Below are 25,562 nucleotides of genomic sequence, written 5' to 3' on the forward strand. Positions count from 1 at the left end.
GAAATCTCAAAAATCCTTTGCGCTCGCCTTTTCATTGGTTTCCATGATACAATGACGTCAATTTCGAGATTGTTCAGATATGCAACAAATTGCAGTTGGGACTCTAGAACGGGATCTAAATCGACCGGATTCACTTGTGCTAGGGTTCGGGAATACTAGTTCCTATTTACTAGTGTCCAGTGAATACATTAATTTGGTACGCAGTTCGGACTGAGATCTCATTTCTTTGCGCGAGGAAATCTATTGGTTCTGCGGATTCGGTGACGTCAATTTCGAGATGGAGCAGATGTGCAACAAATGGGTTGGTGGGGGGCTAGGGATTAGGGCTGAGTGGGTTTAAAATTCACTTTTGTTTGTTTGTGGGATGATAGTGTGTTCTCGTTTTTCTAACTTCAGATGGGAGTTTACTTTGGAGGGGGTTTGGTGTTCGAGGAGAGAGAACTTTGCAACCAGTATGTGAGGTGTAGGTAGTATGTGAAGTTTATGATAGTACTAGTGTTGAACTCTTTATCTCTGAGAAAGAAAATGTTGTGTCGAAAAGTTGTATAGAATTGAGATTCTTTCTCTTGTAGTATGTCATGATGATTTCCTTATGTTTGTTGTTATTTTGCATACAGAAATCGAGATAATTCTCCAGAGAGGGGCGTTTGTCTCTTGGGGCCGTTGGATGATCTCCCTTTTGTTGTTATGGTTCTTGGTATATAGCATCATAGAATTTCCATAATCAAATGCGGTGTTGGGAGGTGAAACAAGTGAAGGCTAGTCCTGGTCTGGATCTGTTTTAGCTTTCTAGCTCTAGACTCGAATCAAGCGAAAGAATGCAAGATCTAAAATGAGATTGGTAGACTGAGAAATTCCCCTAAAATAGTTACTAAGCATGAGTATTTCCCCCGTTGATGTTCTACGGGGGTTTTAATAATCAATATTATAGTTCAAAGGTGGAAGATTCTCAATACCTAAACATATTTAGGACCTCTAGTTCGTTGGTAAAGACTTCACTCCCTTGGAATATATACTCGTCTTGAATGATTAGTTTCCGAGGAAACCATCAATAAATGCACCAATTTGAGTTTAGAGAAAGGTTAATCTGTATCCAGAGACTCATAATATCGTGAGCTTCGCCGTCTAGTCTGTGTGCTAATTTGACACTTCGGAATGTGAGACTACCTAATCATCTTGAGCGTACAAGTTGGTGTAGAAGGTGTAGCGAGATATTCAAGTCAAACTTGAATACTGAAGATGGACGGTAGAGGTTAAAGTCAAACTAGCGATCCGGCATCAAGGAGCATCTTTAAATTATGGTATGACACCATACGGCGAGCGATGGCCTGCAAACAAAATGGCTCCATAAAACGCCATTTTTAACGAAGCCATGACGACGTAGAGTCACGGACTCATGGCATCATGCACTCAGATGAACCAATAAATTTCCCCTGCCTATCTTCAACCTTTATTTCTCTTCAACTATACATCTTCATCAACCAACCTAACCAGATAGATTATGTTACTCGATGATATTTTTGAAGTAACAATTAAATCTTCATGCCACCACCATCAGAGTTTTTATTCATGTTGCAACTACGCATATATGCTGACATCTCTCTAATGAGTATAATTGGAGTATTTGCTAACGCAGTCATGACAAGTCTTGACATGCCCAAACAGTCCGCTTCTCGCCTGTAGTACTAGTGCCCAAAGCGAGTATGTAGCGATATCTCTAGAAACAACAAATCCACAACTGCCCTAAGGAATTCTGTAGAAGCTTTGCAACCAGCAACAGGATGAAGAATCATCCTCACTTTATTACTATTTCGACACATCCATGTCGCAATCCATTCAGCACACCATCATTTCTGTGCTTTTACAAACAAGAAGAAAGCTCACTCGAATCGCAAAACGTAAAGCTAAATGCCTGTGCTAAACCTACGACACGGACAGACCACTTGATCTCTTCTCACTTCGTTCAGACCATGCAGGAAATCAATCTGACCTTCATCGTTCCTCAAAAATGAGGTGCTAACGATGTCGAACTCTACCTCTCTCATCTACACTCCTCCAAATCTATAAATCTACCGCTTAAATTCCACCCCCATCTTCAATACCCTTCAGCAAAACCACACTCCCATATCCATTATCCATCCTTTAATCTTAAATGCCATCCTCAAATTCCCCTTTCAGAAGAAATACAACACTTACTCAATTGAAAACACAAAGGAATACATTCCTCCCCTCCTCTCAGAAAGTGTATTCAGAATACCAGCATACAATGCATACCCTCCCTATCATCTGACACATAATTGCGAGCAGTTCAGAAGCCGAGGGAAGTCGAGTGGAACGAGATACTTGAGTCAACATTCACATTCGTAGAGAACATTGAGTATTGTATTATTATCTTTATATTCTTCATAAGTATTACAATCGTTCTATAATATGCACATGCTAGGTATAGTTCCAACATTCGTTTTGGATCAAGATATCCTCATCCCAAACATCAAGTCCAGTGCCGTAGTAAGAGAAAAGCTTCAGTCAATATGTCTTATATATGACCAGTAGCTCGTATGAGGGATCACAAACACGTAAGTTCATGATCACTCAACCCATCCCAAATCCAATCAAACGCCCCAACCTTATGCCAAAGGCTTTCTTGCAACCATCAAATACATAGGGGTGAACAAATCTTCCCTAGCACCAGCAACCAAACAATCAGCAGCCAACGCCAATGAATCAGCTGTCTTTTGTGTTCCGTGTGGTGCCAACTTCAAGTACTCCAAAGCACCGACAAATTTGTGGACTAATCCTCGACCAACCTTGGTCATACGGGCAATAGTAAAGAAATCTCCCATGGTACCCATGTGCTTAAATTCACCAGCCAAAGGATAATACCATGGAGTAGCATCTGGTCTCTTGGCCAAATCCTCATTGAGTACGAGTTCGAAACCAGCGGCTTTGATGGCGGCGATACCCTCAGAAATCTTGACCATGTTGGAGATTCCGTCACCTTGCTCAATACCGAGACGAATCTCACGGTGATGTTCATTGTCGTTATCGTAGTTATCGGTCATGAGCCATTCGTAGACACCGAAAGTTCCACCTGGCTTGAGAACCTTGAAAATTTGGGAGTAAACACCCTCGAGGGATGGGGCGTGAACAGTTGCTTCAATTGCATAAACAGCATCGAAAGAGTTTTCTGGGAAAGACATTTGCTACAAAACTATTAGTCATGGTCCAAGAGAGAAAAGGCGGTGCCAATGAAGATATGTGAAGTCTTTATCAGTGCATATGGTGAAAATTGTCTCATGGCTTGATCTCTCAAGCTCTGAAGTAGCAAATACTTTGAAATTGCGTAGCATCATATAGACTCCACACATCTCCGTGGCTTGAAATCAAGAAAGGTTGAACATACCATGAAATCTCCCTTGACAAATTTCAATTGATCAGACATGCCCTCCTTTGCCGCATATCGAGTTGCACGCTCAATTTGATAATCGTTGTTGTTCAAACCAGTAATGTGTGCTCCAGTGAACTTGGCAATCTCTCTTGCTGGTCCACCGACACCGCATCCAACGTCCAAAACTTTGTCACCATCCTTGATACCAATTTTGGCTGCGAGGTAATGTTCGTGACGAGCAATGGCTTGGTAAAAAGGCTCCCCGTATGCGAAACGACAGAAATGGAAAGATTGTCCCCATCCATATTCGTAAAGATCGGTTGCGAGATTGTAGTAACTATACATATGTTAGCATTCAGTCTTGCCTGAGATCAACGGAATAACTCACTGTCTGGTCAAAGTAGCATATTCTGCAACGCGTGCATCTCTGTCTTCCTTGGTCTCGTTCTTAGCAGCCTTGTCATCCCAATGCTTGAAGTATTCATCAACAGCAGCCTTTTGAGCCGAAGAGTCCTTTCCCATCATAGCACGGAAACCACCCTCGGCGCTGGATGAATCCTTATGCATTGCTTTGTTGAAAGCAGCATCGCGGGAGTGATCCTCGTTCTCGAGCTTGGTTGGAGCCATTGTAAATATTGAATGAATTCGTAAATTAGAAGACGTATATTTTAAAGAAAGCGGTATTCGAGTTGATCGAATTTTGAAGAATTAAATGAAGGTAAAGTAAGGTTAAGTGGAATGGTTGAAAGTTTAGGACATTGAAGAAAGGGGAATTTCTGATAGATATTTATCAACACCATTGAAATTATGGCCAGGGTAATTTAGTTACCCCTAGTCGTATAGCGAATCGTATTCGTGTACTAGGCCCGAAGTGATAAATGTAAGGGGTCTCAAGCCTCTAATTGGCCATTGAGCCTCAACCATGAATGGGGAATTTTCGATAGGCGGCGGGACAGCAAATTGTGCAGATTAGACTCGAAAGGCTGGGCAATAGAATCGTTGGCATTTTTGGATACACCGGTACCTAGGTAGTGAGAAGAAACGGTGAATGAAGGATCAGAGTGAGGATTTCTATCACGGTGCACCGAGGTCTCAGAATCCTTCAAATCATTCACATGTAATAAAGTCTAGAAAATAGATTGAAAGGTATACATCATTGAGGAAGTTGGAAAGATAATATTTGCTGAGTAGGAAAAGGCAAAGAAGTCTACCTAGGTATTGTTTTGATTTGTAAGGCTATCTATCAGCCTTATCACGTGTACCAATGCGCAACTGCATTAAGTCAAATTCCTGATTTCGAATTTCTTCGCCTCTTCTTCAGCCTTTCCTAGCTTCTATCATCAAGCCATCAAAATAACAACGTCACTTTGTCGCAAAAGACACACTATAAAACCCACGATATCGACACCGTTATCCTACAAATATCATAACAACATCTAAATTCCTTAATCATGCCACCACAAATCAAACAAGATCTCAATCGCTCCGGATGGGAAACCACCGACTTCCCCTCCGTCTGCGAAAATTGTCTTCCCGATAATCCTTTCGTACAAATGATTAAACAAGACCACGGCGAAGAATGCAAACTTTGCACACGACCTTTCACCGTCTTCCAATGGAAAGCCGATCGCACAGCTCGTAGTAAACGCACCAATATCTGTCTCACATGCGCGCGATTGAAGAATTGTTGTCAATGCTGTATGTTAGATTTGAGTTTCGGTTTACCGATAGTGGTTAGAGATGCGGCGTTGAAGATGATTGCACCGGGACCGCAGAGCGAGGTCAACAGAGAATACTATGCGCAGAATCATGAGAAGGAAATCGAGGAGGGAAAGGGAATGGAAGAGTATGAGAAGACGGATGAGAAGGCCAGAGAACTTTTGAGGAGGTTGGCGAACAGTCAGCCTTATTTCAGAAAGGGGAGAAAGATGATTACGGATGGGGAAGGTAGTGGTAGCAGTGCTGCAAATGGAGGTCAAAGTGAGAGGGGAATAGCATTGGCAACCAAGGGACCAGGGCCGATCCGAACACGAGATGGACAACCGAGCAGGGGTGCTGGTCGGGGTGGTAGAGGCGGGGCCAGAGGAGGGAGAGCTTTCCCTAGTGCGGCGCAATTACCACCAGGGCCTCAAGATATCTTACCACCTTCCGACAAATCAATAACTTCGCTTTTTATTACTGGTGTTGAAGACGACTTACCAGAATATAAGATTAGGGATTTTTTCTCGCCATATGGGAAATTAAGATCATTGGTCTGTTCGCACATGTCACATTGCGCATTCATTAATTATGCGACAAGAGAAGGAGCCGAAGCTGCAGCAGAAGCCTTACAAGGAAAAGCTATAATTGCGGGTTGCCCATTGAGAGTACAGTGGGGAAGACCCAGACCCATTGGTACGATGGATAAGGATGAGCGCATAGCTACCGGCAGGGAAGGACGATCCGCGTTTTCGAGTTCGGGTTCGGGTTCACAGAGAAGAGCGATTGAGGGTGGTGCTTCACAAGCTGCAGCTCCACGGGATGATTTGGCTAGTATGTCGGCAGTTCCTGCTCCACCTGGTGCAGGCGACGTGCAATATGCCAGTTTGGCCGGTAATTAGGGGTTTTGATGAATGGAAATTGTTCTTTCGGGTGTTTGGGCGTTGGGAAGCCAAAGGCTCTGGGAAGTGGAGTGATCTTTGTATGTCTAGAAATACATTGCATATAATGACAATTGTGGCCTTTATGGTCACGACATATACCTATTTTGCTTTGTGTCAATCTGTCTGTAAAACGTCCTCGCTATGCATGTCACCCTTTTGACCCTCTCAATACCGGTCTCGATGTCCTATATTTACATATCCACTTTTCTGTCCCCAACTCTCATTGTCTTCAGAAACCAATGTAACCTCAGATAACCTAGTCCTTGCACGTCTTCCCGTCAATAGTAACGTTCTTGCCATTCGGCATCTTGATCGTATCATTATCTCCCCGTTCTGTATCTTCGTGAATGTTTAACTCTGTGATCTGTTAGCTTGATTTTGATCTTTCCATTATGTGAAGATTTTGACCTACTATACTTTTCATCCCCCTCTGCTTTCTGTCCCTGCACCACATTTCGCCTCAAGAATTGCGCAACATCTTCTGCATGCGCAATGGCAGCTATAGATTCTGGTGATTCGGGAGCGAGAGATCGGTTGGCGAGGAAAGTGCTACGGGCTTGTTTGCGCGCGGAAGTGAGAACCGCGATATCTTCTATGAGGGGGTTAGATACTAGTTGCTCTTGCAATTCTCGTTGTGAGATGAACGGGAAAGCACGAACCATTGAATGCGACTCGAGTCGCACGGAGAAGATGTCTGTAGGCTGCTAAAGCCATGGCTTTTGATGTCTGTAAAACTACATAGCATATTTTGGTCAGCATACTTCTATCCTTTGAAAGAGTAAAACGACAGCGATATATCATTTTATTAGACTTCCTTTTAGGTGACGATGACTACCCCAAAGAGCAATTTCAAATGGAACTGTGCCACACCCTGCTTTGTGTCGAAAACCAGGCATCCTGCGACTTCTATCTATGGATCAGATGAGATAGATGAAAGGAGGTCAACAGGACTACCCAAAGCAGACTATAGTGCAGCCTTCGAAACCATGGAGGTTAGGAGATGCTTTGGAAAGATAAACGAGGCACATAGCCAAGTTAATAACACAAGAAGAATATTTCCAACTACATGGGTATATCCAGACTATAAGGGTTGCAGTGGAACTGCAACTTCCCCAGGGCTTTTCACATTACCCATGGCATGGAACAGCGACACGATAGACAGTGGGGATCAAAGACAAGGCAACAGGCGGAATTTTAGGCCAAGAAGTATCTCGTCTAGAAAAGCGAGAGCCCCAGAGATAGCCATGTTTGAGGCTATTGATAGACTGTATATGCGCTCCAAGAAAAGCAAACGACCTTAGAGAGCAGGTATTCACGTCTAAAGCGCCCAGCCCGGTTTCTCAGGCCTCTCAAACCACGGTATAGCGCGAGACAGACGAAGGCGCATGCACGACTTGCTCAAGTCATTCACCTGAAAGCCCAAATTTGAATTCAAGAAGCTCAACTCCTCTAGCAGAATGCGAATTCGTCGAAGAACACAATGAAACTGAATGGCGCTTCCCAATGAATTGTCAAGCAACATCAAGCTGTTCAGCAGAAGTCGAAAGCTTTGAGAAATCTAGTCCAACTATGGTTACTGGAGAGCCCCAAGCTATACCGCCCACAACTTGGGCAGGCCTTGATGAAGAAGTCCGTCCAAAACGCGCCCGAAAATAGAGTCTCAAAAAAAAAACCTTGAAGAGAGTGAAAATAACAAGCGACAACAAAAAGCCGAAGGAGGAGAAGGGGAAGAGACCTGAGCTAGACCACGCACCTTAAAAGCTTTGGCGGAAGTTCGTTAAGCAGAGCCTACGGCTACAAACGAGAGCGAGGAGAGAACTGAGGTTGATCAAATACTAGCGGGAGACTCAAAAGATTGGTCTCAATAAGAATTATCTTCTATGAGAATGGAAGACCAAATTCAAACACTGTGAGGAGGATGAAAAGACTGGAATCTCTGTTAAGAATCGCAAGGAAAGTGATGCAGCGTGATTTCAATACAGCGCAAGAATTCCGTTCAAGCATATCAGTAAAGATGTCTTGGTGAAAGACTTTGGTCTGCTTAGCTAAGCATCCTTTTAGCCCACCAGGTCATTTGAAGTGGCATTGAATATTCGACGCAGGGTGTGATATTCCAACGGTCTATATGCTTTACAATACAATCAACCAAGTCAATTTTCCAAATTCTTTTTCATCTGAGATCTGAGAGTAACATGTAATTTGGCATTGAAGTTGCTGGTTGAGCACCCTCGGCCGTAGCCAATAATGTACAGTGAAGATCTTACATGATTGGAGTCGCAAGCAAGTGTTATCTACAAGCGGCTGCGCGGCATAAAATAAGGGCGGTGAGTTTAGCGAACAATTTTTTCGATCCTAGCATTCTAGCCTTTTCTTTCTCCCCTCCAACTTGTAAATTAAGCATTCAATAATTAAAAATGGCGTCTCATACTCAAGTCGCTTTACCTCTCCCTGTCCTTCCAGAAGGATGGTCCGCCGAGAAGGATTTCAACGCCGTTGGCAGCGTCTCTGCTGCAACTCAACGAAGCCTTGAGCCTGTTGGTCCTCACTTTCTCGCTCACGCCCGCAGAGCTCGTCACAAGCGTACCTTCTCTGAGGATGACCGTCTCGAAGCCCAGAACAACGTCAAGAAAGTCGAAGATGATGACCTTGGCGAGATCAGCGAAGCTGAAGACCCAATGATGTTGTCCAGAGATGCTAAGGACTGGAAGGTAAATTCAGATATCTGCCAACCCCACTATACTTTTGCTAATACTCATTTAATAGAACCAAGATCACTATGCTGTTCTCGGTCTCAGCAAATACAGATACAAGGCTACAGAAGATCAAATCAAGAAGGCACACAGAAAGAAGGTCTTGAAGCATCACCCTGATAAGAGAGCTGCCACCGGTGCCACCGAAGATGACAACTTCTTCAAGTGCATTCAAAAGGCCACCGATCTCCTCCTCGATCCCGTCAAGCGTCGCCAATTCGATTCCGTTGATGAAGCCGCCGATGTTGCACCACCATCCAAGAAAGACCAAAAGGACCAGAAACTCTTCTACAAGAAGTGGAACTCATGTTTCAAGGCCGAGGGTCGTTTCTCCAAGGTTCAGCCAGTCCCCAAGTTTGGTGATATCAACAGCTCCAAGGAGGAGGTCGAGAATTTCTACAACTTCTTCTACAACTTCGATTCATGGAGATCGTTCGAATACCAAGATGAGGATGTTCCAGATGACAACGAGAACCGTGATCAAAAACGTCATATGGAGCGTAAGAACAACAACGCACGTAAGAAGAAGAAGACCGAGGATTCTGCTCGTCTAAGAAAGTTGTTGGATGATGCTTCCGCTGCTGATGAGCGTATCAAGCGTTTCAGACAAGAAGCAAGCAAGGAGAAGAACAAGAAGAAGTTCGAGAGAGAGGAAGCTGAGGCCAAGGCTAAGGCTGAGAAGGAAGCTCAAAAATTGGCCGCCGAGAAGGAAGCCAAGGAAGCCGAGGAGAAGGCTAAGGCCGACAAGGAGCAAGGAAAGAAGGCCAAGGAAGCCGCTAAGGCAGCTGTCAAGAAGAACAGACGTATCTTGAAGGGCAGTGTCAAGGATGCCAACTACTTTGTCGGAAGTGGAGATGCACCAGCATCTGCTATTGACGGTGTCTTGAACGATGTTGAGTTGGTTCAAGGCAAGATCGATCCTGATGAGTGCGCTGCTTTGGCTGGCAAGCTCAACGGCTTGAAGATCGCCGATGAGATCAAGAGTGTCTGGAGCGAGGAGGTTAAGAGATTGGTTGGTGCTGGTAAGCTCAAGGAGGGTGATGCCAAGAACCTTGCTTAGAGTTTAGAATCTTGTACTTGTACATGATGGGGCGTAGTGGTAGAAATAATTAGATATAGAATGATACTTCATGACCTTTCTAGCAACTTTCGACTTATCTCGTATGCTTGTATGTGCTTCTACATGCTATACATTCTACAGATCTGCATTCAGGGGCGAATCAACCGAGCTAGCTATGTACTTCTCAGAATCTTCATATTATCGTAATCCCAGCTTACACCAATGTTTACACCAATATTTCGAATGAAATTTCTGTGAATCATTCCCTTTCCCCTCCTTTTTTGGTCTACGCTTGGTGCAAAATATACTCCCATCATATCTCTCTTCTAAACCATACTTTCCTCTTCCCGGAATTCCTTCACATTCAGATAGCGGCGTTTACATCATACATAACCTCGCTTACATCATATCATATTGCGTATATCATCATCGGATTTCACATAGGCAGCAAGATTGATGTTTATCAATTTTCAATTAGCAGCTAGATAACTAAAGAACCAAGGAAATAAAGAAAAGTAGCAAGGAAAATAATATGAGATCATGCCTGTCGTCATCTGCCAGCGCAGATCTGGAAATAAGAATGTAAATATGAAACTGTGGATATTCGGCTGTCTGCTGTCTGATATTGCTGTTGAATGCCTGATCCAAAGATCTGGAGATAAACGTAATGTTCTGGGAATAGAAGATATTGATACTGCGATTTGTTGTTCGTAAGGCCGTAAATTCGTAACTTTGTGAGATAACGGATATTTGATAATTGGGTGCTGATAAATGTGTGTGAATGCATAGCGGAGCGAAATGGCAGTTTTCGATCTTCTGATAAGAAGTTGTACTAGCTGGCAAGGAAGCTCGGCTGATGCAGAGCAATGCAAAATAGGGGAGCAGATGGAAAATACGCTGTGGACGCAAGATCGAGGGCTGCGGAATGGGCAAACACTTTAAGGTCCTGGAACGTAATCGCCATCCTTTACATCATCCTCGACATCGCTGATGTCGGAGACAACAAAGGTGTCTTCTTCCATACCCTTCTCTGCCTTAAACTCAGATATGTCGATCTCCTCTTCTTCGGGCTCTTCTTCCTCCTCCACAACTGCTTCTGCAGCCTCTTCACCCCAGGCAGAGTGCAGAGTCGCGAAACTTAAGTTGAGCGCATCCCGCAACTTGACCTTGGATGGACAAACCCCACCAACTCCGCCTGTAAGGGTAGTATCCTTAATGGTATGGTTATCCATCATCATGCTGAACTCTTCCTTGATCTTAGCGGTTGCTGTGTCAGTACTCTTAGAGAATTCGTCCGGAAGCGTGGTACCAAGCTTTTGAAAAGCCCCACGAATTGCTTTGGAGCATTTCTTATACATGGGTCGACCGTTTTTCTGAATGAAATCAACGTGGGTCTCAATGTTGCGCTTGAAGTGACCTTTGCCTTGAAGAGTATCTCCGTGTTAGCGTCGTTCCATGCTGGTGCTAATGAAAACATGTTTAACATACCAAATTCTTCACCACACTTTTCGTAGATGGGTAACCATATTTCTCGGATCTTTGGAACAATAAGCTGATGTGCACCAGTAGCTGTAGATTTGATCTTGGTCTGGAAAATTTCCTCTGCGTTATCCTTCAATGGTTTAGCACCTTTCATGACACTCTGCTTCCAAAGACCCAAAGGCTCAGCAACTTGAGGACAGATGGCTGTAGCTGCGCTCACAACACGATCAACGAATACGTTGATGACAACGCCGACAGAGTGGTTGTACTTTTGATGAAATTCAGGTAAAGTCTTGTGAACTGTTTTGCGCCAGTGCTTGATCATGTAGTCATCGAGGTACAAGGCACCTCTGCTTGAAGTTAGAAGAGTAACATGATCCGAGACTTAGCCACTTACAAATCATCATTCCAATGATGTACTGTACCAGTGTTGCTCTTCCAATCTCCCTGATTGCGATTACAAGCTCGGTGAGTTCCCCATGCCATTGGTCGCTGGGCCCAACCTCTGACGGCGATCTCACCCTTTGCAACAGCTTTCTTCTCTGTTAATGGCATATGCTTAAAGATGCCATTCTCAAAATGCTTCTCAATCTGATCGACTGTGCGCGTATTAAGCTCTTTTAACTTCTGTAAGTCTGAAGTCAGTATCAATCATTGCACTATCAGAGTAGCCACACATGCCTTGCATAGAATATCTACTTGCTCATCAAAAGCGTTTTCGATTTCATCTTTTTGAGCGGCGGGCAGCTTATACTCAACAGTCGTATCAGCGGCCCACAATCGCAACGAAGTTTCTAGACTCTCAATATCCGCTAAGAACGATTCAGCATTTCGGCTACGAGTGCCCAATGTAGCATTGATCAGCCATGCTCGCAAGGCTGGAATTCCAGTGTCCTTCACTGTGAAAAACCCCTGATTCGATCTCTGTCTCATCATAAGGTCGAGAAATGCCATAGAAGAGACACAGAAGACTTGCAAGGGCTTTTCTGCCTTCTTCTCCCCCATTTGCTTCCTGACGGCCTCGAAATCATCTCGTAACGCTGTAGTGGAAACAGCATTTCGGTTTTGAATACACGCTCGCACCTTTTTTGACTCAAGTATCCACTCTTTATCACGGAACTTTGTTAATGTTTGCTGAGCTTTAAGAAGCCAGCTTTCACAATCTTTGATCTTATTTTGAATCTCCTGAGCTTCCTTCTGCATTTCAAAATAATGCTTTTTGTTTTGTTTGTTCTCCGCCGACAATGCAGGCGCAATGGGAGCTATCGAAAACACACACTCCAATTAGCATCGTCCCAACCTTGATTGTGGAATAATGGAACATACCTGGATCGTCACGCTTGCGCTTCAACTTGGCAGTCTTAATATGTGCTTCGAGTTCCTTCATCTGTTTATTGCGTTCAGCCAAGTCTTGCTTATACTCTTTTATGCTCTGTTTATATGTAGCCTCGGAGGCACTAATACATTCAATGCCTTCTTGATTTTTGGTTTCTTTCTCATAAACATCGGTGAGTTGTTTGCTGACTTCCGGATGGGTCCTAATGTATCGGGACACACTAAGAGATGAATCAATCTTGGTAACGATGAAGCATAGATGGTCGCTTGAAAACTGATCCTCTAATTGCAAGTAACGCTTTGTGATAGACCCAAGTAGATCTTGAGCCTTGAGGAAATCATTAGCATATATGTACTCCAGGGAGGGGAAAGGGAAAAGTGACTAACTGGCTTGTCTGAAGCTGCTCTGCTCGTTGGCGAAACAACACAGCTGAGAGTCAAGTTTTTTGTATAAGTTGCAGCAAGGGCCCCACGAGCTGCATTGGTGTCCAGTGAACCTGGAAGATCGACAAGAACGATGCCAGTCTTGAGAACTTCGGCCTTGATTTGGAGGCGAACAAGCTTAACAAGAGGCCATTGGGCGAATTCATAGGTGCCATTATCTTCCTTGGAATTGCTGCTATCAATGTAAGGCTTGATAGAATCGGCAAATTTTAAAAGATCATCGCTCTTGATAGTTTTGCTCTGGCCCAGGATATCTCGGACATTACAATGGTTCATGAGAGTGGCAACAGTTTGACGTTGCAATGCCTCGAGACTTTTGATGGAAGGATAGACACACTTAACTTTGCCGAAAGCAGCTCTGATCCGCTCGTCTCGCTCGAGATCTGGCTCTTCACTATCTCCATCCTTGTTAGATATCTTATCGGCAAGGTCCCGAAAAAGTTTTTCAAGCTCAGACTCCCAGTCCTCCTTATTGATGCGATCAATAATAGCCACATGAGCAGCAGCTGGGTCATTTCTAGGGTTCCATGAAATTTCACAGATGACGGCGGTGCAAGCCTTTTCATCATCGGCAGGTAAAAGATCCTCAAACCCAAGAACGGAGTTGATGAGGGTTGATTTTCCGGCCCCAGTAACTCCGAGGAATCCGATCAGAACTCGGCACTCTTTCTTAGCTGCTCGTATTGCCGCTATGAAAATTGTCAGCGACAACACATTGTACGAGAAGAACCCGAGAAAATCATAGCTTACCAATACGTTCCAGCCACTTGGTGGAACTCCAAACTTCTGGGTGATGCTGAAGAGCAGCTTCTAATTCTCTGAGTGTAGTGAGACCATTTTTAACGGCTTCTTCCTTGATATCAACTTGGGTCAGCCTGTCAAGATTGCCACATCGCTGCCATGTTGGAATGACATGGTTGGGAGCCTCGTCTGCGAATGAGGGAGTAGGTGATGGTGAGGGATTGCGCCTGGGAGAGTCAGCAGTAAATGTAAACGGAGACGCGCTACGTCGAGTGTGATTCTCATCGTCGCCTACGAAGACTGGACTGTCTTTAGGTGAAGGCGATTGCTCGGCCTCAAGCTTGACACGGAAGTCTGCCATCTTGAGGTCTCGAAGATTGTCTCGGTATACGAGCAAAGCAGTGACAAATACTTGGATAGGTTGACCAGGTGTAGCAAAGAGTTTAAAGGGCTGAGCTTTGAGGATAATAAATGGAGGTTGCAGATAATAATTGAAGTTTCGTTGAAGGAGTAGAGGTGCAAGACAAAGTGAGATGAAGAAGCTCACACTAGCGCGCTAGCACTAGCGTCTAAGTTCAAATGCAAAAGAGTGAATTTGAACAATCAAAGGTGAGAGTGATACCATGAAGCAATGGCGATCGATCTGAGATGCTGGTGTGAAGCGAAAGATCGATAGCACTAAGCTTGGCTTTCTGGAAAGAAAGCAAAGAGGAGCTATTGTGGAGCTCAATGAAGTTCTGATATAGCAAAAGGTAGATGATTGAGAATTGAAGGAGAATGTACAAAGTTGGAGGAGACAAGTGTTGATTAAGAAGTTTGCAAGGAGATGGATAAAGGGGAAACTTCTCCGCACGTGGGCTGAGTCGAAAATGTTGGCGAAGTGAATTCTAATTCATCCCATTATAGTAATCCTAGATTGATAGAGAAACTTGATGATGATGTTGCAGCACTTTTGGAAATCTTGTCCAACCATGAGCTGCCCATTGCAAGAGGATTTCTTTCTCGTCATGATACCAAATTACGCCTCACGTAATTGAAATAAGATACAGAGCAAACAAAGACACCATGGGTATTGGAAGAAGTGCAGTTTGATTCTCAACACTATATACATGTATTTTCCTAATAGCGCCTCACCTCCGCTGAAATACGATGCCACATGAATAACTCATGGGCCGTAGTGTGCGTAAATTTGTCTTTTACGTAGATGCACAGGGGTTTCGCCTGCGGGGGTATCTGGAATAACCTTCTCGATTTTCTATGCACGACCCATATGATTAGTCGCTGCTCTTCATCGTAAATTATGTGAAATGACATACCAGATTGTCAAAGACACATTTGTTAAGCTTCCACTCCTGTGGTCGACATTGCCATAGTTGCTGGTTGTTGTTATCGAGGCATTTCCTACAACATTATTAGATATGACTAATTCCATCACATCCGGAGTTCGTAGAGTGTAACTTACCAGTGTTTCCTGAACTCCTCAAGGCAGTGTTTGTTCACATCTTCAATTCTATGATTGGCGATTAGCCTAGAGTTCTACTGGTAAAATCAAAGTATCCAGCCAGGGTTTGCTCCAAATCACAAATCCCTTCATCGATGTTTGAAGTTCCACATCTGCAACCTCTTAAGGAGTAGCACTTACACGCTCCTCGCACACCTGGTAACTCTTCGGCCTTCTTTCAAACAATCAATCTCTCCCTTTCCAGGATTGTCATTCTTGCATTGCATGAAATCGTCATTGTAGGGTCTGCATCTTGCGCCGATAAAGAAACTCGCGGACAATAATGGCGCCGAACTGCTACCAATCTCTGTGACGGGCGGAATATCCGCAGGTAATGGGGTAGTGTCAATCAAGACTTGCTGATTGAATCTGTGATCGCGGTTAGCATTAGGTAGAAGTATGGTAATCTGCAAGCTTAGAAACATACCTGGGTTGACGGGCAGCCATTTTGAAATATGTTGTGAGGAGATACTGGGTTCGCAAAGCCCGTAATTGAGTGTTTTGGAGGTTCAATGCAGTATGAAGCTTTAAGGTCAAGTCAAAAACGCGGAAGTTGATTGGCTCATCAGCCGACCTCTCAGCAGTCGCGACCGATCAAAAGAGCTTCGTCCCGACAACGAATTTATGTTCCAGCAAAATAAGAATTCAATTCACTCTCTATACCTTTCACCCTGTGAAAAAAAATTGTATCAGCTTCAACATTGAACAGTATCTCGCCAATCAATTTCTATTGTTCATGTTTTAGCTTAGAAAAACTAAATTGCCGCGACGTATATCCGATAAAATATTACAATCCCAATAATATATTATCAAGCGCGTTCGCAAGGTCAACATTTCTTTAAATAGCTGCAATTATCCATTGTACCACAATCTCCTCGAGGCTACTTGCATCTTCCTTCAGTGATTCTATTTCGGCACTTCTATAATCCCGGACGCATAGAAGAACAGCTATGTTTGGAAGTACTTTCGGTCAAAGCCAGCCAGCTGGCGGAGGTTTATTCGGATCAACAAATACCGCACAACCTTCAGGTGGTTTATTTGGATCTACAAATACCGCGCAAAAGCCAGGAGGATTATTTGGCTCGACTACAACTACAGGAGCTCAAAATCAGGGAGGAGGGCTCTTCGGCGGCGCAGGGCAAAATACTCAACAAAATCAACAACAGACTGGCGGACTTTTCGGTGGAGGACTAGGAACAAGCACTCAACAGAATCAGCCTCAAGCGGGAGGATTATTTGGAGCAAATGCACAACAGCCACAGCAGCAACAACCGGGAGGTTTATTCTCTGGACAGACTATGGGAGCGCAGCAGCAAGCGGCCCAGCAGCAGCAAAACACAATCCTGGGAGGATCACAGCAACAGACTGGTTTATTTGGACAGACGCAATCGTCGCAAGCTCTGGGCCAGTCACAAGGACAATTTGGAAATTCTTTGTTTACAAATACAAGTGGACTGAAACCTCGTACGTACCTATCGAGACTCATTCAAAGCGCGAACTAATTTTGATGCAGGAGAAAAGAGTGTGATAGACCAGATTGAAACAGTTGTGGGTAAATGGGATACAGGAAGCAAGGACTGTGCCTTCCAATATTTCTTCTATAATAATGTTGGTGTGGACGAAGCACCATTCTATCAACCACAACCCAACGAAGACCCAAGAGCTTGGGAAGAAGCCCTTTCGAAAAAGCCAGGACCTGGATATATTCCAGTCGCATGTATCGGTTTCCAAATGATGGGCGACAGGATCAAAGCCCAGCAAAACCATCTTGCAGCATTCAATATTCGGTTACATAATATCAATGCTAGCTTGTCGAACCTACTTCAAAATCACGACACGAGGACGAGTATACGGGCAATGGATGCGAGGAGGAAACATGTGGTCTTGAAACAACGATGCATAGCATTGGCGACTAAAGTGCAGGTCCTGAGAAACAGAGGCTATGCTCTTAGTGGAGACGAGGAGGACCTGAAAGCTAAACTTATTAAGATAGAAAAGGGGGCTAGCGATCCAGCACTGGGTGCCAGAGCAGAAGAGATCTGGGCTCGAATGATCAACGTTCAAGAGCGAGGTCGGTTATTGAGGACGGAACTGGAGAAGGTTGGGCAAGAAAATGGAGAGATTTTGGACGACACCATGACCGCGCGATGCAAGAAGGTAATTGTCACAGTTTCTACCGAAGTAATGATACGATGCTGACTCACAAACTAGATTCTCGAAGACTATCAAACTCAATTAGCACATTTAAAAAAGGAGTTGGATAGGGTACACAAGGATTATGTCGAATGGGAAAAAGAGCAGCCACCACAAATGGCAGCGAGGACAAGATTTGGCCGATGATTGATGCGAAATACCCATGGTTAGTTTGATCGGAAGTGCTTTAGACTTCATGGAGTTGGTTGGGATGTAAAAAAAGGATAGACATTGTATATTATGGAAGCTTAATTACAAACTAATAGTAGTAATTTCTCTTTCACCCCAAATTGATCGCAAATAACTGCCTATAATGTACTGATTTTGAAAGATAAGCTTATGCACATGTCATAATTACGCCCTTATCATTTCTCTCAATGGGGCCAAGTGACTCATACCTAGCCTAAGATCAACCTCCTATAAAGATAAGAGACTCATTTGATGCCGAAATTCAAAAAGTCTTCATCTATACTATCAAGCGACCAATTGATTTTCGCAAACTTTTCGTTCAAAATGACACCACCTCCAATCCCACCCGTCTCCCTCTACCCCGCCGACTTCGAAACCTCCTTCCCGACCGTCTCCCCAAATTCCCCTCCCTTCCCCTCTCTAAACCCTCTTTCCCATACCACAAATCGCATTTCCCTCGTTCCGCTCTCTGCAGACCACATCCCGGACCTCTGGAAACACGTCGGCGGAGCGGAAAAATATGTACTCTACAAATATATGCCCGGCGGACCCTTTAATACCATTGAAGACTTCACAGCATATCTCACGTGGCTCATTAATTACTCTGAATCTAGCTTCGTTAATTGGGCAATCATTTTACCAAGTGGAGAAGCAGTGGGAATCATAAGTCTGTTGAATATTGTACCAGATCAGAGGAGAATTGAGGTTGGACATGTGTTGTTCTCGAAGGTACTGCAGAGGACCACAGAGGCGACGGAAGCTTGTTTTCTTTTGATGGATTATTGTTTTAAGTTGGGGTATGAGAGGGTGGAGTGGAAATGTAATGCGGAGAATAAGGGAAGTAAGAGGGCGGCGGAGAGATTGGGGTTTGTAGCGGAGGGGCTTTTCAGGAGACATATGGTCGTGAGGGGACGGAGGAGGGATAGTTGGTATGCGAGCGTTATTTTGGATGAGTGGGAGAGGGTCAGGGGGGCGCTAGTGGAGTGGTTGGAGCTGGAGAATTTTGATGAGAAGGGGGGGCAGAAAAGGAAAGTGGAGGAGATCAGGGAGGAATTGCTGAGGAAGTTTGACTAGAAAGTCTATGGAGCGGGCGAGACTGGTACTGGTGCTGGTGGGAGAAGGGGAGAAGAGGTCGAGAACTTCTGTTGCATATAGACTTGATTTGATAGATGCATAGAAACATGATCTTGTATGACGAATGTAGCAGCAGTGTTCCGGATATTACAAAAAGCGTTCTTGTTCATATTTAACTTCGTTTTGAAAGCCTCTCTATCTTTGGCTGCGATGCCTTGAAGAGCAGAGTTACGCTGCTAGAGCTCTTTATAGAGTATATGTATGATCCCCTCTCGATCCTCGCGATTTTTACTCTCTAGCACGAAAGAGATATAAGTGACAATGCCAGCAATTTATATATGCAGCGCTTGTACATTATATCCATGCATATTCCCATTCTATTGTACACCTCCTCGATCTTCTCATGCGCTTATGTTGTACAGGTCATGATGCATTGTTCGTTTGCAATCCTAGATGAGGTTTTGAATGCTCTTGACGGCGAAAGGTGCTATCGTCAAGTCAGTACAGATAGGGTACTAATAGAAAAGAGTAAAACATACAAAGATAAAGAAGAATAGACCATGTAATGACTCGTTGCACGGTAAGGGTAGCTTCTTCCTCTTGAGCCTTGAGCTCGGCTGCCGATGGTGGTGGTGGTGCTAGAATTGAAGTTAGAAAAGTTCGCAGATATGATTTAGAGATGTCACCTACGTCCTCCGAACATTTTTGTGGTATAAACTTGTAGATGTGTTGAAGTATTAAGGTCGACGATGAGTTGATGTTTTACACACTACAATTATGAATTTTAATCTTTCTTCCCGTCACATTTGCTTACTACTTCCATGTGCGTAATTAGAACATTTAAGGTTTCGTGGTACACTAAACTGAAAACGGTTTCGTGGCTCATCAATCACTGTTTTGAGTGAATCTTTTTTTCGGCTTGACTGAACTTATCTTGTCATGAATCCTTATCCCGCCTCTAGTTCTATCATATTAGAAAAAAAAGTCACTAGTCGGATAATCTTTAGATTTCATATAAAATAGACTCATCTCTCATCTTTTCATTTATTTATACTCACTGTCGTTTTCCTTTATTGTTTCATAAATCAATCTCATATCTCACTCATATCTGATAGTATCTCTATCTCTATCATCTTATCTGAATGTGGGGTTTATGACAGTCGGTGCACTCACAATCCTAGCTGTTCCTAATATTTCCGGACCCCTCCCCAGAATTTAACTTTCTCATACAGCTCACTCCTAAATTCACCGACCCTCTTTCTTGATAAGTTTCGCAACCAAACCTTCAGGTTCAAGAGCTTCGCGGGTTTCTGCAAACTCAAGAACAATGGTTGCCTCAAGTCTTGCACTTCGTGCGAGATTTGCTCGAGTGGCGCTTCAATCGAGAAGTTCTTCTTTGAGAAGCTCAACCATCACACGACCATGGAGCTCTGGTCAATCTCCTTGTTCTGCCATGGTTTTGAAGCCAATTGGACGACGAACTTTCTACAAAAGCTCTGCAAAGGATGAGACAATCAATTCGCCTTCGACTTTAAGTTCTAGGGGAGTATATGCTCCTTTGGATACCTTCGCGCGCCGACACATTGGTCCTGATGCGGATTCTACAGAACAAATGTTGAAAGCTTTGGATCCATCAGTCAAGAGTTTGGATGAGTTTGTGCAGCAAGTTTTACCTCGCGACATCTTGTCTTCTAAAGATCTCAAAATCGACGCCGAATCGGAATCGTCACAAGAAGGGTTCACGGAATCTCAATTGCTTGCGAGACTAAAGTCGATTGCGTCCGAAAATACGATCATGCGAAGTTACATTGGATGTGGATATGCCGGAACCCGAGTCCCGGAGGTTATCAAGAGAAATGTGTTGGAAAGTCCAGGATGGTACACTAGCTACACGCCATATCAACCTGAGATTAGTCAAGGTCGGTTAGAATCGCTTTTAAATTTCCAAACACTTGTCTCCGATTTGACGGCTTTACCAATTTCCAATGCCTCGCTACTCGATGAATCCACCGCCGCTGCCGAAGCCATGACCTTGTCAATGAATGCCCTTCCACTTGCCAGGCAGAAAAACAAGAACAAGACATTTTTTGTTAGTCATTTAGTCCACCCACAGACATTAGCAGTTTTACAAAGCCGAGCGGATGGATTTGATATAAAGATTGAAGTTGGAGATGTCCTTGTAGATGGTGGAGCTCGCCTCAAGGAACTTGGAAATGATCTCATTGGAGCTTTGGTACAATACCCGGATACCGAGGGTGGCGTAGAAGACTTCCGTGGTCTAGCAGATGTCATCCATGCTCAAGGCGCAACTTTCAGTGTTGCTACTGATCTTTTAGCTCTTACTGTTCTCACACCGCCTGGTGAGTTTGGTGCCGATATTGCTTTCGGAAATGCTCAGCGTTTTGGTGTTCCATTTGGTTATGGTGGTCCACATGCCGCTTTCTTCGCCGTCAGTGACAAATATAAGAGAAAGATTCCTGGACGTCTCATTGGTGTATCGAAAGATAGGCTGGGGGACAAGGCAATGAGATTGGCTTTGCAAACTAGAGAACAGCATATCCGCAGAGAAAAGGCTACTAGCAATGTGTGCACGGCTCAAGCATTATTGGCTAACATGAGTGCATTCTATGCAGTCTACCATGGTCCAGAAGGTCTCAAGGCTATTGCTGAGAGAGCTATTCAAGGAGCTCGATTTGTTCAGGACGGACTCAAGAGCCTTGGATTTGAGACCAACTCCAGGGGAACGGGCTCCGACGGAAAAGTTCTCTTTGACACGGTCGTGGTTGATGTTGGACAGGGTAAATCTGATGAAGTCCTCAACTATGCTACCGAGACTTTCAAGATCAATCTAAGAAAGTTCGATGATAGCCGACTTGGTATCACTATTGACGAAACGGTTGACATCAAGGACCTTGAAGATATCATATCTGTGTTTGCCAAATTTTCCAAGACAGGATCTGGATCTTTCAAGAACACTACTGAGTTGCAAACCTCTTTTGATAGTTCGATTCCTGCAGAATTGAAGAGATCATCGCAATACCTCACTCATCCAGTTTTCAACACACACCACTCCGAAACCGAGATTCTCCGTTACATTCACCACCTCCAATCAAAGGATCTGTCCCTGACACATTCCATGATACCCCTGGGCTCCTGTACAATGAAACTCAATGCCACTACCGAGATGGCTCCAGTTACATGGCCGGAATTCTCCTCAATTCATCCCTTTGTTCCTACTAATCAGGCAACTGGTTACAAGACTATGATTGATGAGCTTGAGGCCGATCTGGCTACTATCACTGGATTTGATGCAGTATCTCTGCAACCAAATTCAGGTGCACAAGGAGAATTTACTGGGTTACGTGTAATTCGCAAGTTCCAAGAACAACAGCCTGGAAAGAAGCGTGATATTTGCTTGATTCCCGTTTCTGCCCATGGTACCAACCCTGCATCAGCTGCTATGGCAGGTATGCGCGTTGTTACTGTGAAATGTGACATCAAGTCTGGTAACCTCGACATGGCAGATCTCAAAGCAAAATGTGAGAAATATAGCGAAGAACTTGGAGCTATCATGATCACATATCCAAGTACATTTGGTGTTTTCGAGCCAGAAATCAAGGCCGCATGTGATATTGTTCATCAACATGGAGGTCAAGTATATATGGACGGCGCCAACATGAATGCTCAAATTGGATTGTGTTCACCTGGAGAGATTGGTGCCGATGTATGTCATCTTAACCTCCACAAGACATTCTGTATTCCTCACGGTGGTGGTGGTCCAGGTGTTGGTCCAATTGGTGTCAAATCTCATTTGGCACCATTCCTACCTGGCCATCCATTGGTAAAGACCGGTGGTGAGAATGCCATTGCCCCAGTCAGCGGTGCTCCTTTTGGAAGTGCAAGCATCTTGCCAATTAGTTGGGCTTATGTGAAGATGATGGGCGGTAGAGGATTGACCCATGCTACCAAGATCACTCTTTTGAATGCCAACTACATCATGTCTCGTCTCCGACCTCACTACCCAATCCTGTACACTAACGCTAATTCTCGATGTGCTCACGAGTTCATCCTCGATGTTCGTGGTTTCAAAGAGTCGGCAGGTGTTGAGGCTATTGATATTGCCAAGCGTCTTCAGGATTATGGTTTCCATGCTCCAACTATGAGTTGGCCAGTCGCTAACACCCTTATGATCGAGCCCACTGAGTCTGAAAGTAAGGAAGAACTTGACCGCTTCATTGACGCATTGATATCAATCCGTAAGGAAATTCAAGCCGTGGAAGATGGCACCATTCCAAAGGCAGGCAACGTCTTGAAGAATTCGCCACACACTCAGAAGGATCTTCTTATTGGAGAATGGAATCGCCCATACACTCGAGAGCAGGCGGCATACCCACTGCCTTATCTCAAGGAGAAGAAATTCTGGCCATCCGTCACCAGACTTGATGATGGTAAGCTTCTCTATATTCATATGAAATTCTATTTGCTAACATACCTTCAGCCTACGGTGATACCAATCTCTTCTGTACATGCGGACCCGTGGAAGCAACTGAAGATGCTGAAAACGGCATCACGGGTGTTTCGGCTCCACAACCTACATAATTGCATTTTAGCATTTTGTTTTGCACATTTTAACATTTAGCGAGCATATGGTTAACTTTTTCTTTCGGGTGGGAAAGGAAAGGTTAATATCAAAAGGATTTCAACATGAATAATTCAACATTGGGAGGAGTTGTGGGTATCTATCTATCATGTATTATGATATGATGCGATGTGATCATGACTTGGGATGCACAAGGCGTTTGAGAATATACATATATAGAGGGTTCTTTGGCTTCAACCGCCAGGAGGGGATTGGGACTCATGAATGGATGGATCCATAGATGGTTACTCATACGGTTTATAATTTGCTTTGATGTTTATAGATCAATCGCTTTGGGGGAAGTGTGATTGTGTGGATGAATGGGGGAACTTTTCGGATAGGAATTGCGAAATATATAAGCAATGATATCTCGTACATTTTTGGCCCTCACGTGGTTGTGATTGATTCATCCTGCTGTGAGACATTGGATGTCTAAATTCAAGGTCCCAAAGTGAAATAAAACATTTACATTCTCAGTCATTACAACTATGGGACGAGTGTCCATCCTGCACGCATTCAAATCCCAAAAGATCTCGGACCTTCGGGAGCAGGGGGCTAGCTTGTCATTTGGATAGCTCCGAATTCGATTTCTTCTCATTCAAATTTTTCAAATCACCACTATCATTATCGTCGCCAACTTCTCACCAATCACCTCCACCATGTTCATGACAAACTTATCCTTCCAACAGTTGCTGCACAAGTTAAGCAGTCACAACTGTGGCTTATATGAACGTAATCATGGCGGCGTGTCATAGCCATTCCAAGAAATGTGAACATTGGCCGCTTTGCAAGCCTCAAATATCTCAGCACAGCCTTCCTCGCCTTCGAAAAAATAGATATTCTTGCGCTAAGCCATAGCATCCTCAAATATAATTGAACGTAGTCCCGTGTATCGCATATCCCTATTCTTCACAATTTCACAGACGAAACTGCTCAGCTCCCCTGGTCCATAATTTGTATCTTCATCGAAAGGTGGAGAAAGCATCTCATTAATTGGAATGAGAGAGAAAAGGGTCAGCCAATGCCATTCGTAATCTATCCCAATGCGCAGTTCCTCAAGAGCAGGTGGAAGAATTTGCGAGATTGCCGTGGCGGAATAGGAGATACCATAATAGCTCGCGTCTGACTGAGATATGAACAGAAAGTTAAGTGGAAGCCGAACGTATTTTAAATTGGTGAATGAATGAAGATCGATAAGTTGCCTTGGATCAAAGTCAGGTCCATTACCCGTGGTGCAGCCTTCGATGAAGAGTTCTTCGAGGCTATGTTCATGCGGTTGCAGTGCGACGCTGAATTCTCTCGCCGATAAAACGAATCTATCTGGGTAAGGAGAACTTTCGAACTGTCTACGACCACGGATCTCGGAAAGCGCGAGCTCGTAACGGAGAGACTTTAGAGCCTTTGGCCACGATAAAAGCTTCGTCAAGCCTCGATCTGCTGGCACCGTGTTGGTGAGGGATAAGGATGTAATGTTTGAGGCACTCGATCTATCGGGGCTATTCTGCATGAATAAATCCCAATCTCGAACGCCAGATAGAGCGAGTAATTTCATGTCAGGGAAATCAAAAGATGAAAGGATTAATTCCTTGTACGTAACGTTTTGAAGATCTCTTGTTTGGTTATCAATATCCTTTCTTTCTGATATTTCAACTTCCAAACGGTTGGCAAGAGATAAGAATGCTCTGTTTCGGAACATTGTGTCCAATGCGCACTTTAGATGAAGATATGTAAGAGAGGGTCGCAGAAGTTGGACTACCGAACATACGGATTCTTCTTGATTTGATTTAAAAGTGATAGAAACACCAACAACATAGGAACGTATCACTTCGGATTCGGTGACGGTACGGAGGAAGAGGTCCAGATCAAGAATACATGCAGTGCCATATATTTGATCCGTGTCATAATAAGGTGATAATATTAAGTGCTGATATCTGCTCCTCCAATCCGGAAAGCTGGGAAGTTTATAACTGCTTATCCAATGCAGAAAGCTGGGAGCGTAACAAGTGCTTTCACCACACTCCCACAGATATAAATATCGATATAGTTGTGGAGTTGAACATCGATTAAAGGCCCTTGACACAAGAGAGAGAGAAAGGAGAGTGCCGCTAGGAACCAATGAAACAA

General features: G+C 44.0%; 12 protein-coding genes across 12 annotated transcripts; 6 read left to right on the forward strand and 6 right to left on the reverse strand.

Annotated features, from left to right (window-relative positions):
* Nucleotides 1-2,627: 2,627 nt before the first annotated feature.
* Nucleotides 2,628-4,015, reverse strand: EAE98_004932 (uncharacterized protein; the record flags this gene model as incomplete). The annotated part of the gene is made up of 3 exons (XM_038952553.1): nt 2,628-3,203; nt 3,404-3,725; nt 3,777-4,015. The coding sequence occupies 3 exons, from the start codon at nt 4,013-4,015 to the stop codon at nt 2,628-2,630; spliced, it is 1,137 nt and encodes a 378-aa protein (XP_038811203.1).
* Nucleotides 4,016-4,839: 824 nt separating this feature from the next.
* EAE98_004933 (uncharacterized protein) lies at nt 4,840-5,988 on the forward strand (the record flags this gene model as incomplete). The annotated part of the gene is made up of 1 exon (XM_038952554.1): nt 4,840-5,988. One exon carries the CDS (start codon nt 4,840-4,842, stop codon nt 5,986-5,988), a length of 1,149 nt encoding a protein of 382 aa, XP_038811204.1.
* Nucleotides 5,989-6,132: 144 nt separating this feature from the next.
* On the reverse strand, nt 6,133-8,094 carry EAE98_004934 (uncharacterized protein). Its single transcript, XM_038952555.1, has 4 exons — nt 7,784-8,094; nt 6,690-6,764; nt 6,443-6,622; nt 6,133-6,387 (listed from the first exon to the last, which is right to left on the reverse strand). The coding sequence occupies exons 2-4, from the start codon at nt 6,742-6,744 to the stop codon at nt 6,287-6,289; spliced, it is 336 nt and encodes a 111-aa protein (XP_038811205.1). The 5' UTR covers nt 6,745-6,764; nt 7,784-8,094; the 3' UTR covers nt 6,133-6,286.
* On the forward strand, nt 6,858-7,331 carry EAE98_004935 (uncharacterized protein; the record flags this gene model as incomplete). Its single annotated transcript, XM_038952556.1, has 1 exon — nt 6,858-7,331. The coding sequence occupies one exon, from the start codon at nt 6,858-6,860 to the stop codon at nt 7,329-7,331; it is 474 nt and encodes a 157-aa protein (XP_038811206.1).
* A 320-nt stretch (nt 8,095-8,414) lies between the features above and the next one.
* EAE98_004936 (uncharacterized protein) lies at nt 8,415-10,002 on the forward strand. The gene is made up of 2 exons (XM_038952557.1): nt 8,415-8,738; nt 8,794-10,002. Exons 1-2 carry the CDS (start codon nt 8,445-8,447, stop codon nt 9,838-9,840), a joined length of 1,341 nt encoding a protein of 446 aa, XP_038811207.1. The 5' UTR covers nt 8,415-8,444; the 3' UTR covers nt 9,841-10,002.
* A 295-nt stretch (nt 10,003-10,297) lies between these two features.
* On the reverse strand, nt 10,298-14,203 carry EAE98_004937 (uncharacterized protein; the record flags this gene model as incomplete). Its single annotated transcript, XM_038952558.1, has 7 exons — nt 10,298-11,263; nt 11,329-11,672; nt 11,720-11,949; nt 11,983-12,584; nt 12,649-12,985; nt 13,045-13,790; nt 13,852-14,203. 7 exons carry the CDS (start codon nt 14,201-14,203, stop codon nt 10,779-10,781), a joined length of 3,096 nt encoding a protein of 1,031 aa, XP_038811208.1. The 3' UTR covers nt 10,298-10,778.
* Nucleotides 14,204-15,007: 804 nt separating this feature from the next.
* EAE98_004938 (uncharacterized protein) lies at nt 15,008-15,790 on the reverse strand (the record flags this gene model as incomplete). Its single annotated transcript, XM_038952559.1, has 5 exons — nt 15,008-15,097; nt 15,159-15,243; nt 15,305-15,352; nt 15,485-15,712; nt 15,771-15,790. The coding sequence occupies 5 exons, from the start codon at nt 15,788-15,790 to the stop codon at nt 15,008-15,010; spliced, it is 471 nt and encodes a 156-aa protein (XP_038811209.1).
* A 503-nt stretch (nt 15,791-16,293) lies between these two features.
* On the forward strand, nt 16,294-17,683 carry EAE98_004939 (uncharacterized protein; the record flags this gene model as incomplete). The annotated part of the gene is made up of 3 exons (XM_038952560.1): nt 16,294-16,807; nt 16,857-17,500; nt 17,555-17,683. The coding sequence occupies 3 exons, from the start codon at nt 16,294-16,296 to the stop codon at nt 17,681-17,683; spliced, it is 1,287 nt and encodes a 428-aa protein (XP_038811210.1).
* A 366-nt stretch (nt 17,684-18,049) lies between these two features.
* On the forward strand, nt 18,050-18,799 carry EAE98_004940 (uncharacterized protein; the record flags this gene model as incomplete). The annotated part of the gene is made up of 1 exon (XM_038952561.1): nt 18,050-18,799. One exon carries the CDS (start codon nt 18,050-18,052, stop codon nt 18,797-18,799), a length of 750 nt encoding a protein of 249 aa, XP_038811211.1.
* Nucleotides 18,800-18,922: 123 nt separating this feature from the next.
* On the reverse strand, nt 18,923-19,610 carry EAE98_004941 (uncharacterized protein). Its single transcript, XM_038952562.1, has 3 exons — nt 19,490-19,610; nt 19,339-19,437; nt 18,923-19,286 (listed from the first exon to the last, which is right to left on the reverse strand). The coding sequence occupies exons 1-3, from the start codon at nt 19,500-19,502 to the stop codon at nt 19,249-19,251; spliced, it is 150 nt and encodes a 49-aa protein (XP_038811212.1). The 5' UTR covers nt 19,503-19,610; the 3' UTR covers nt 18,923-19,248.
* EAE98_004942 (uncharacterized protein) lies at nt 19,605-23,892 on the forward strand. The gene is made up of 2 exons (XM_038952563.1): nt 19,605-23,247; nt 23,298-23,892. The coding sequence occupies exons 1-2, from the start codon at nt 20,127-20,129 to the stop codon at nt 23,396-23,398; spliced, it is 3,222 nt and encodes a 1,073-aa protein (XP_038811213.1). The 5' UTR covers nt 19,605-20,126; the 3' UTR covers nt 23,399-23,892.
* Nucleotides 23,893-24,285: 393 nt separating this feature from the next.
* Nucleotides 24,286-25,134, reverse strand: EAE98_004943 (uncharacterized protein; the record flags this gene model as incomplete). Its single annotated transcript, XM_038952564.1, has 1 exon — nt 24,286-25,134. One exon carries the CDS (start codon nt 25,132-25,134, stop codon nt 24,286-24,288), a length of 849 nt encoding a protein of 282 aa, XP_038811214.1.
* Between the last annotated feature and the right edge of the window lie 428 nt (nt 25,135-25,562).

Source organism: Botrytis deweyae (genome assembly GCF_014898535.1).
Source record: "Botrytis deweyae strain B1 chromosome Unknown BDEW_009, whole genome shotgun sequence".
NCBI classification, from domain to species: domain Eukaryota; kingdom Fungi; phylum Ascomycota; class Leotiomycetes; order Helotiales; family Sclerotiniaceae; genus Botrytis; species Botrytis deweyae.

Excerpts from the sequence above, each read along its gene's own strand:
- EAE98_004936 (XM_038952557.1), top strand. The coding sequence starts at position 8,445 with ATGGCGTCTCATACTCAAGTCGCTTTACCTCTCCCTGTCCTTCCAGAA. Across the intron at positions 8,739-8,793 it reads GAGATGCTAAGGACTGGAAG|AACCAAGATCACTATGCTGT; the intron begins GTAAATTCAGAT and ends CTCATTTAATAG.
- EAE98_004942 (XM_038952563.1), top strand. The coding sequence starts at position 20,127 with ATGGTTGCCTCAAGTCTTGCACTTCGTGCGAGATTTGCTCGAGTGGCG. Across the intron at positions 23,248-23,297 it reads CGTCACCAGACTTGATGATG|CCTACGGTGATACCAATCTC; the intron begins GTAAGCTTCTCT and ends ACATACCTTCAG.
- EAE98_004941 (XM_038952562.1), bottom strand. Across the intron at positions 19,287-19,338 it reads GTCTATTCTTCTTTATCTTT|CACCTTTCGCCGTCAAGAGC; the intron begins GTATGTTTTACT and ends ACTTGACGATAG.
- EAE98_004934 (XM_038952555.1), bottom strand. The coding sequence starts at position 6,744 with ATGGCTTTAGCAGCCTACAGACATCTTCTCCGTGCGACTCGAGTCGCA. Across the intron at positions 6,623-6,689 it reads GACTCGAGTCGCATTCAATG|AAGATATCGCGGTTCTCACT; the intron begins GTTCGTGCTTTC and ends ACCCCCTCATAG. Across the intron at positions 6,388-6,442 it reads AGAGGGGGATGAAAAGTATA|AGTTAAACATTCACGAAGAT; the intron begins GTAGGTCAAAAT and ends AACAGATCACAG.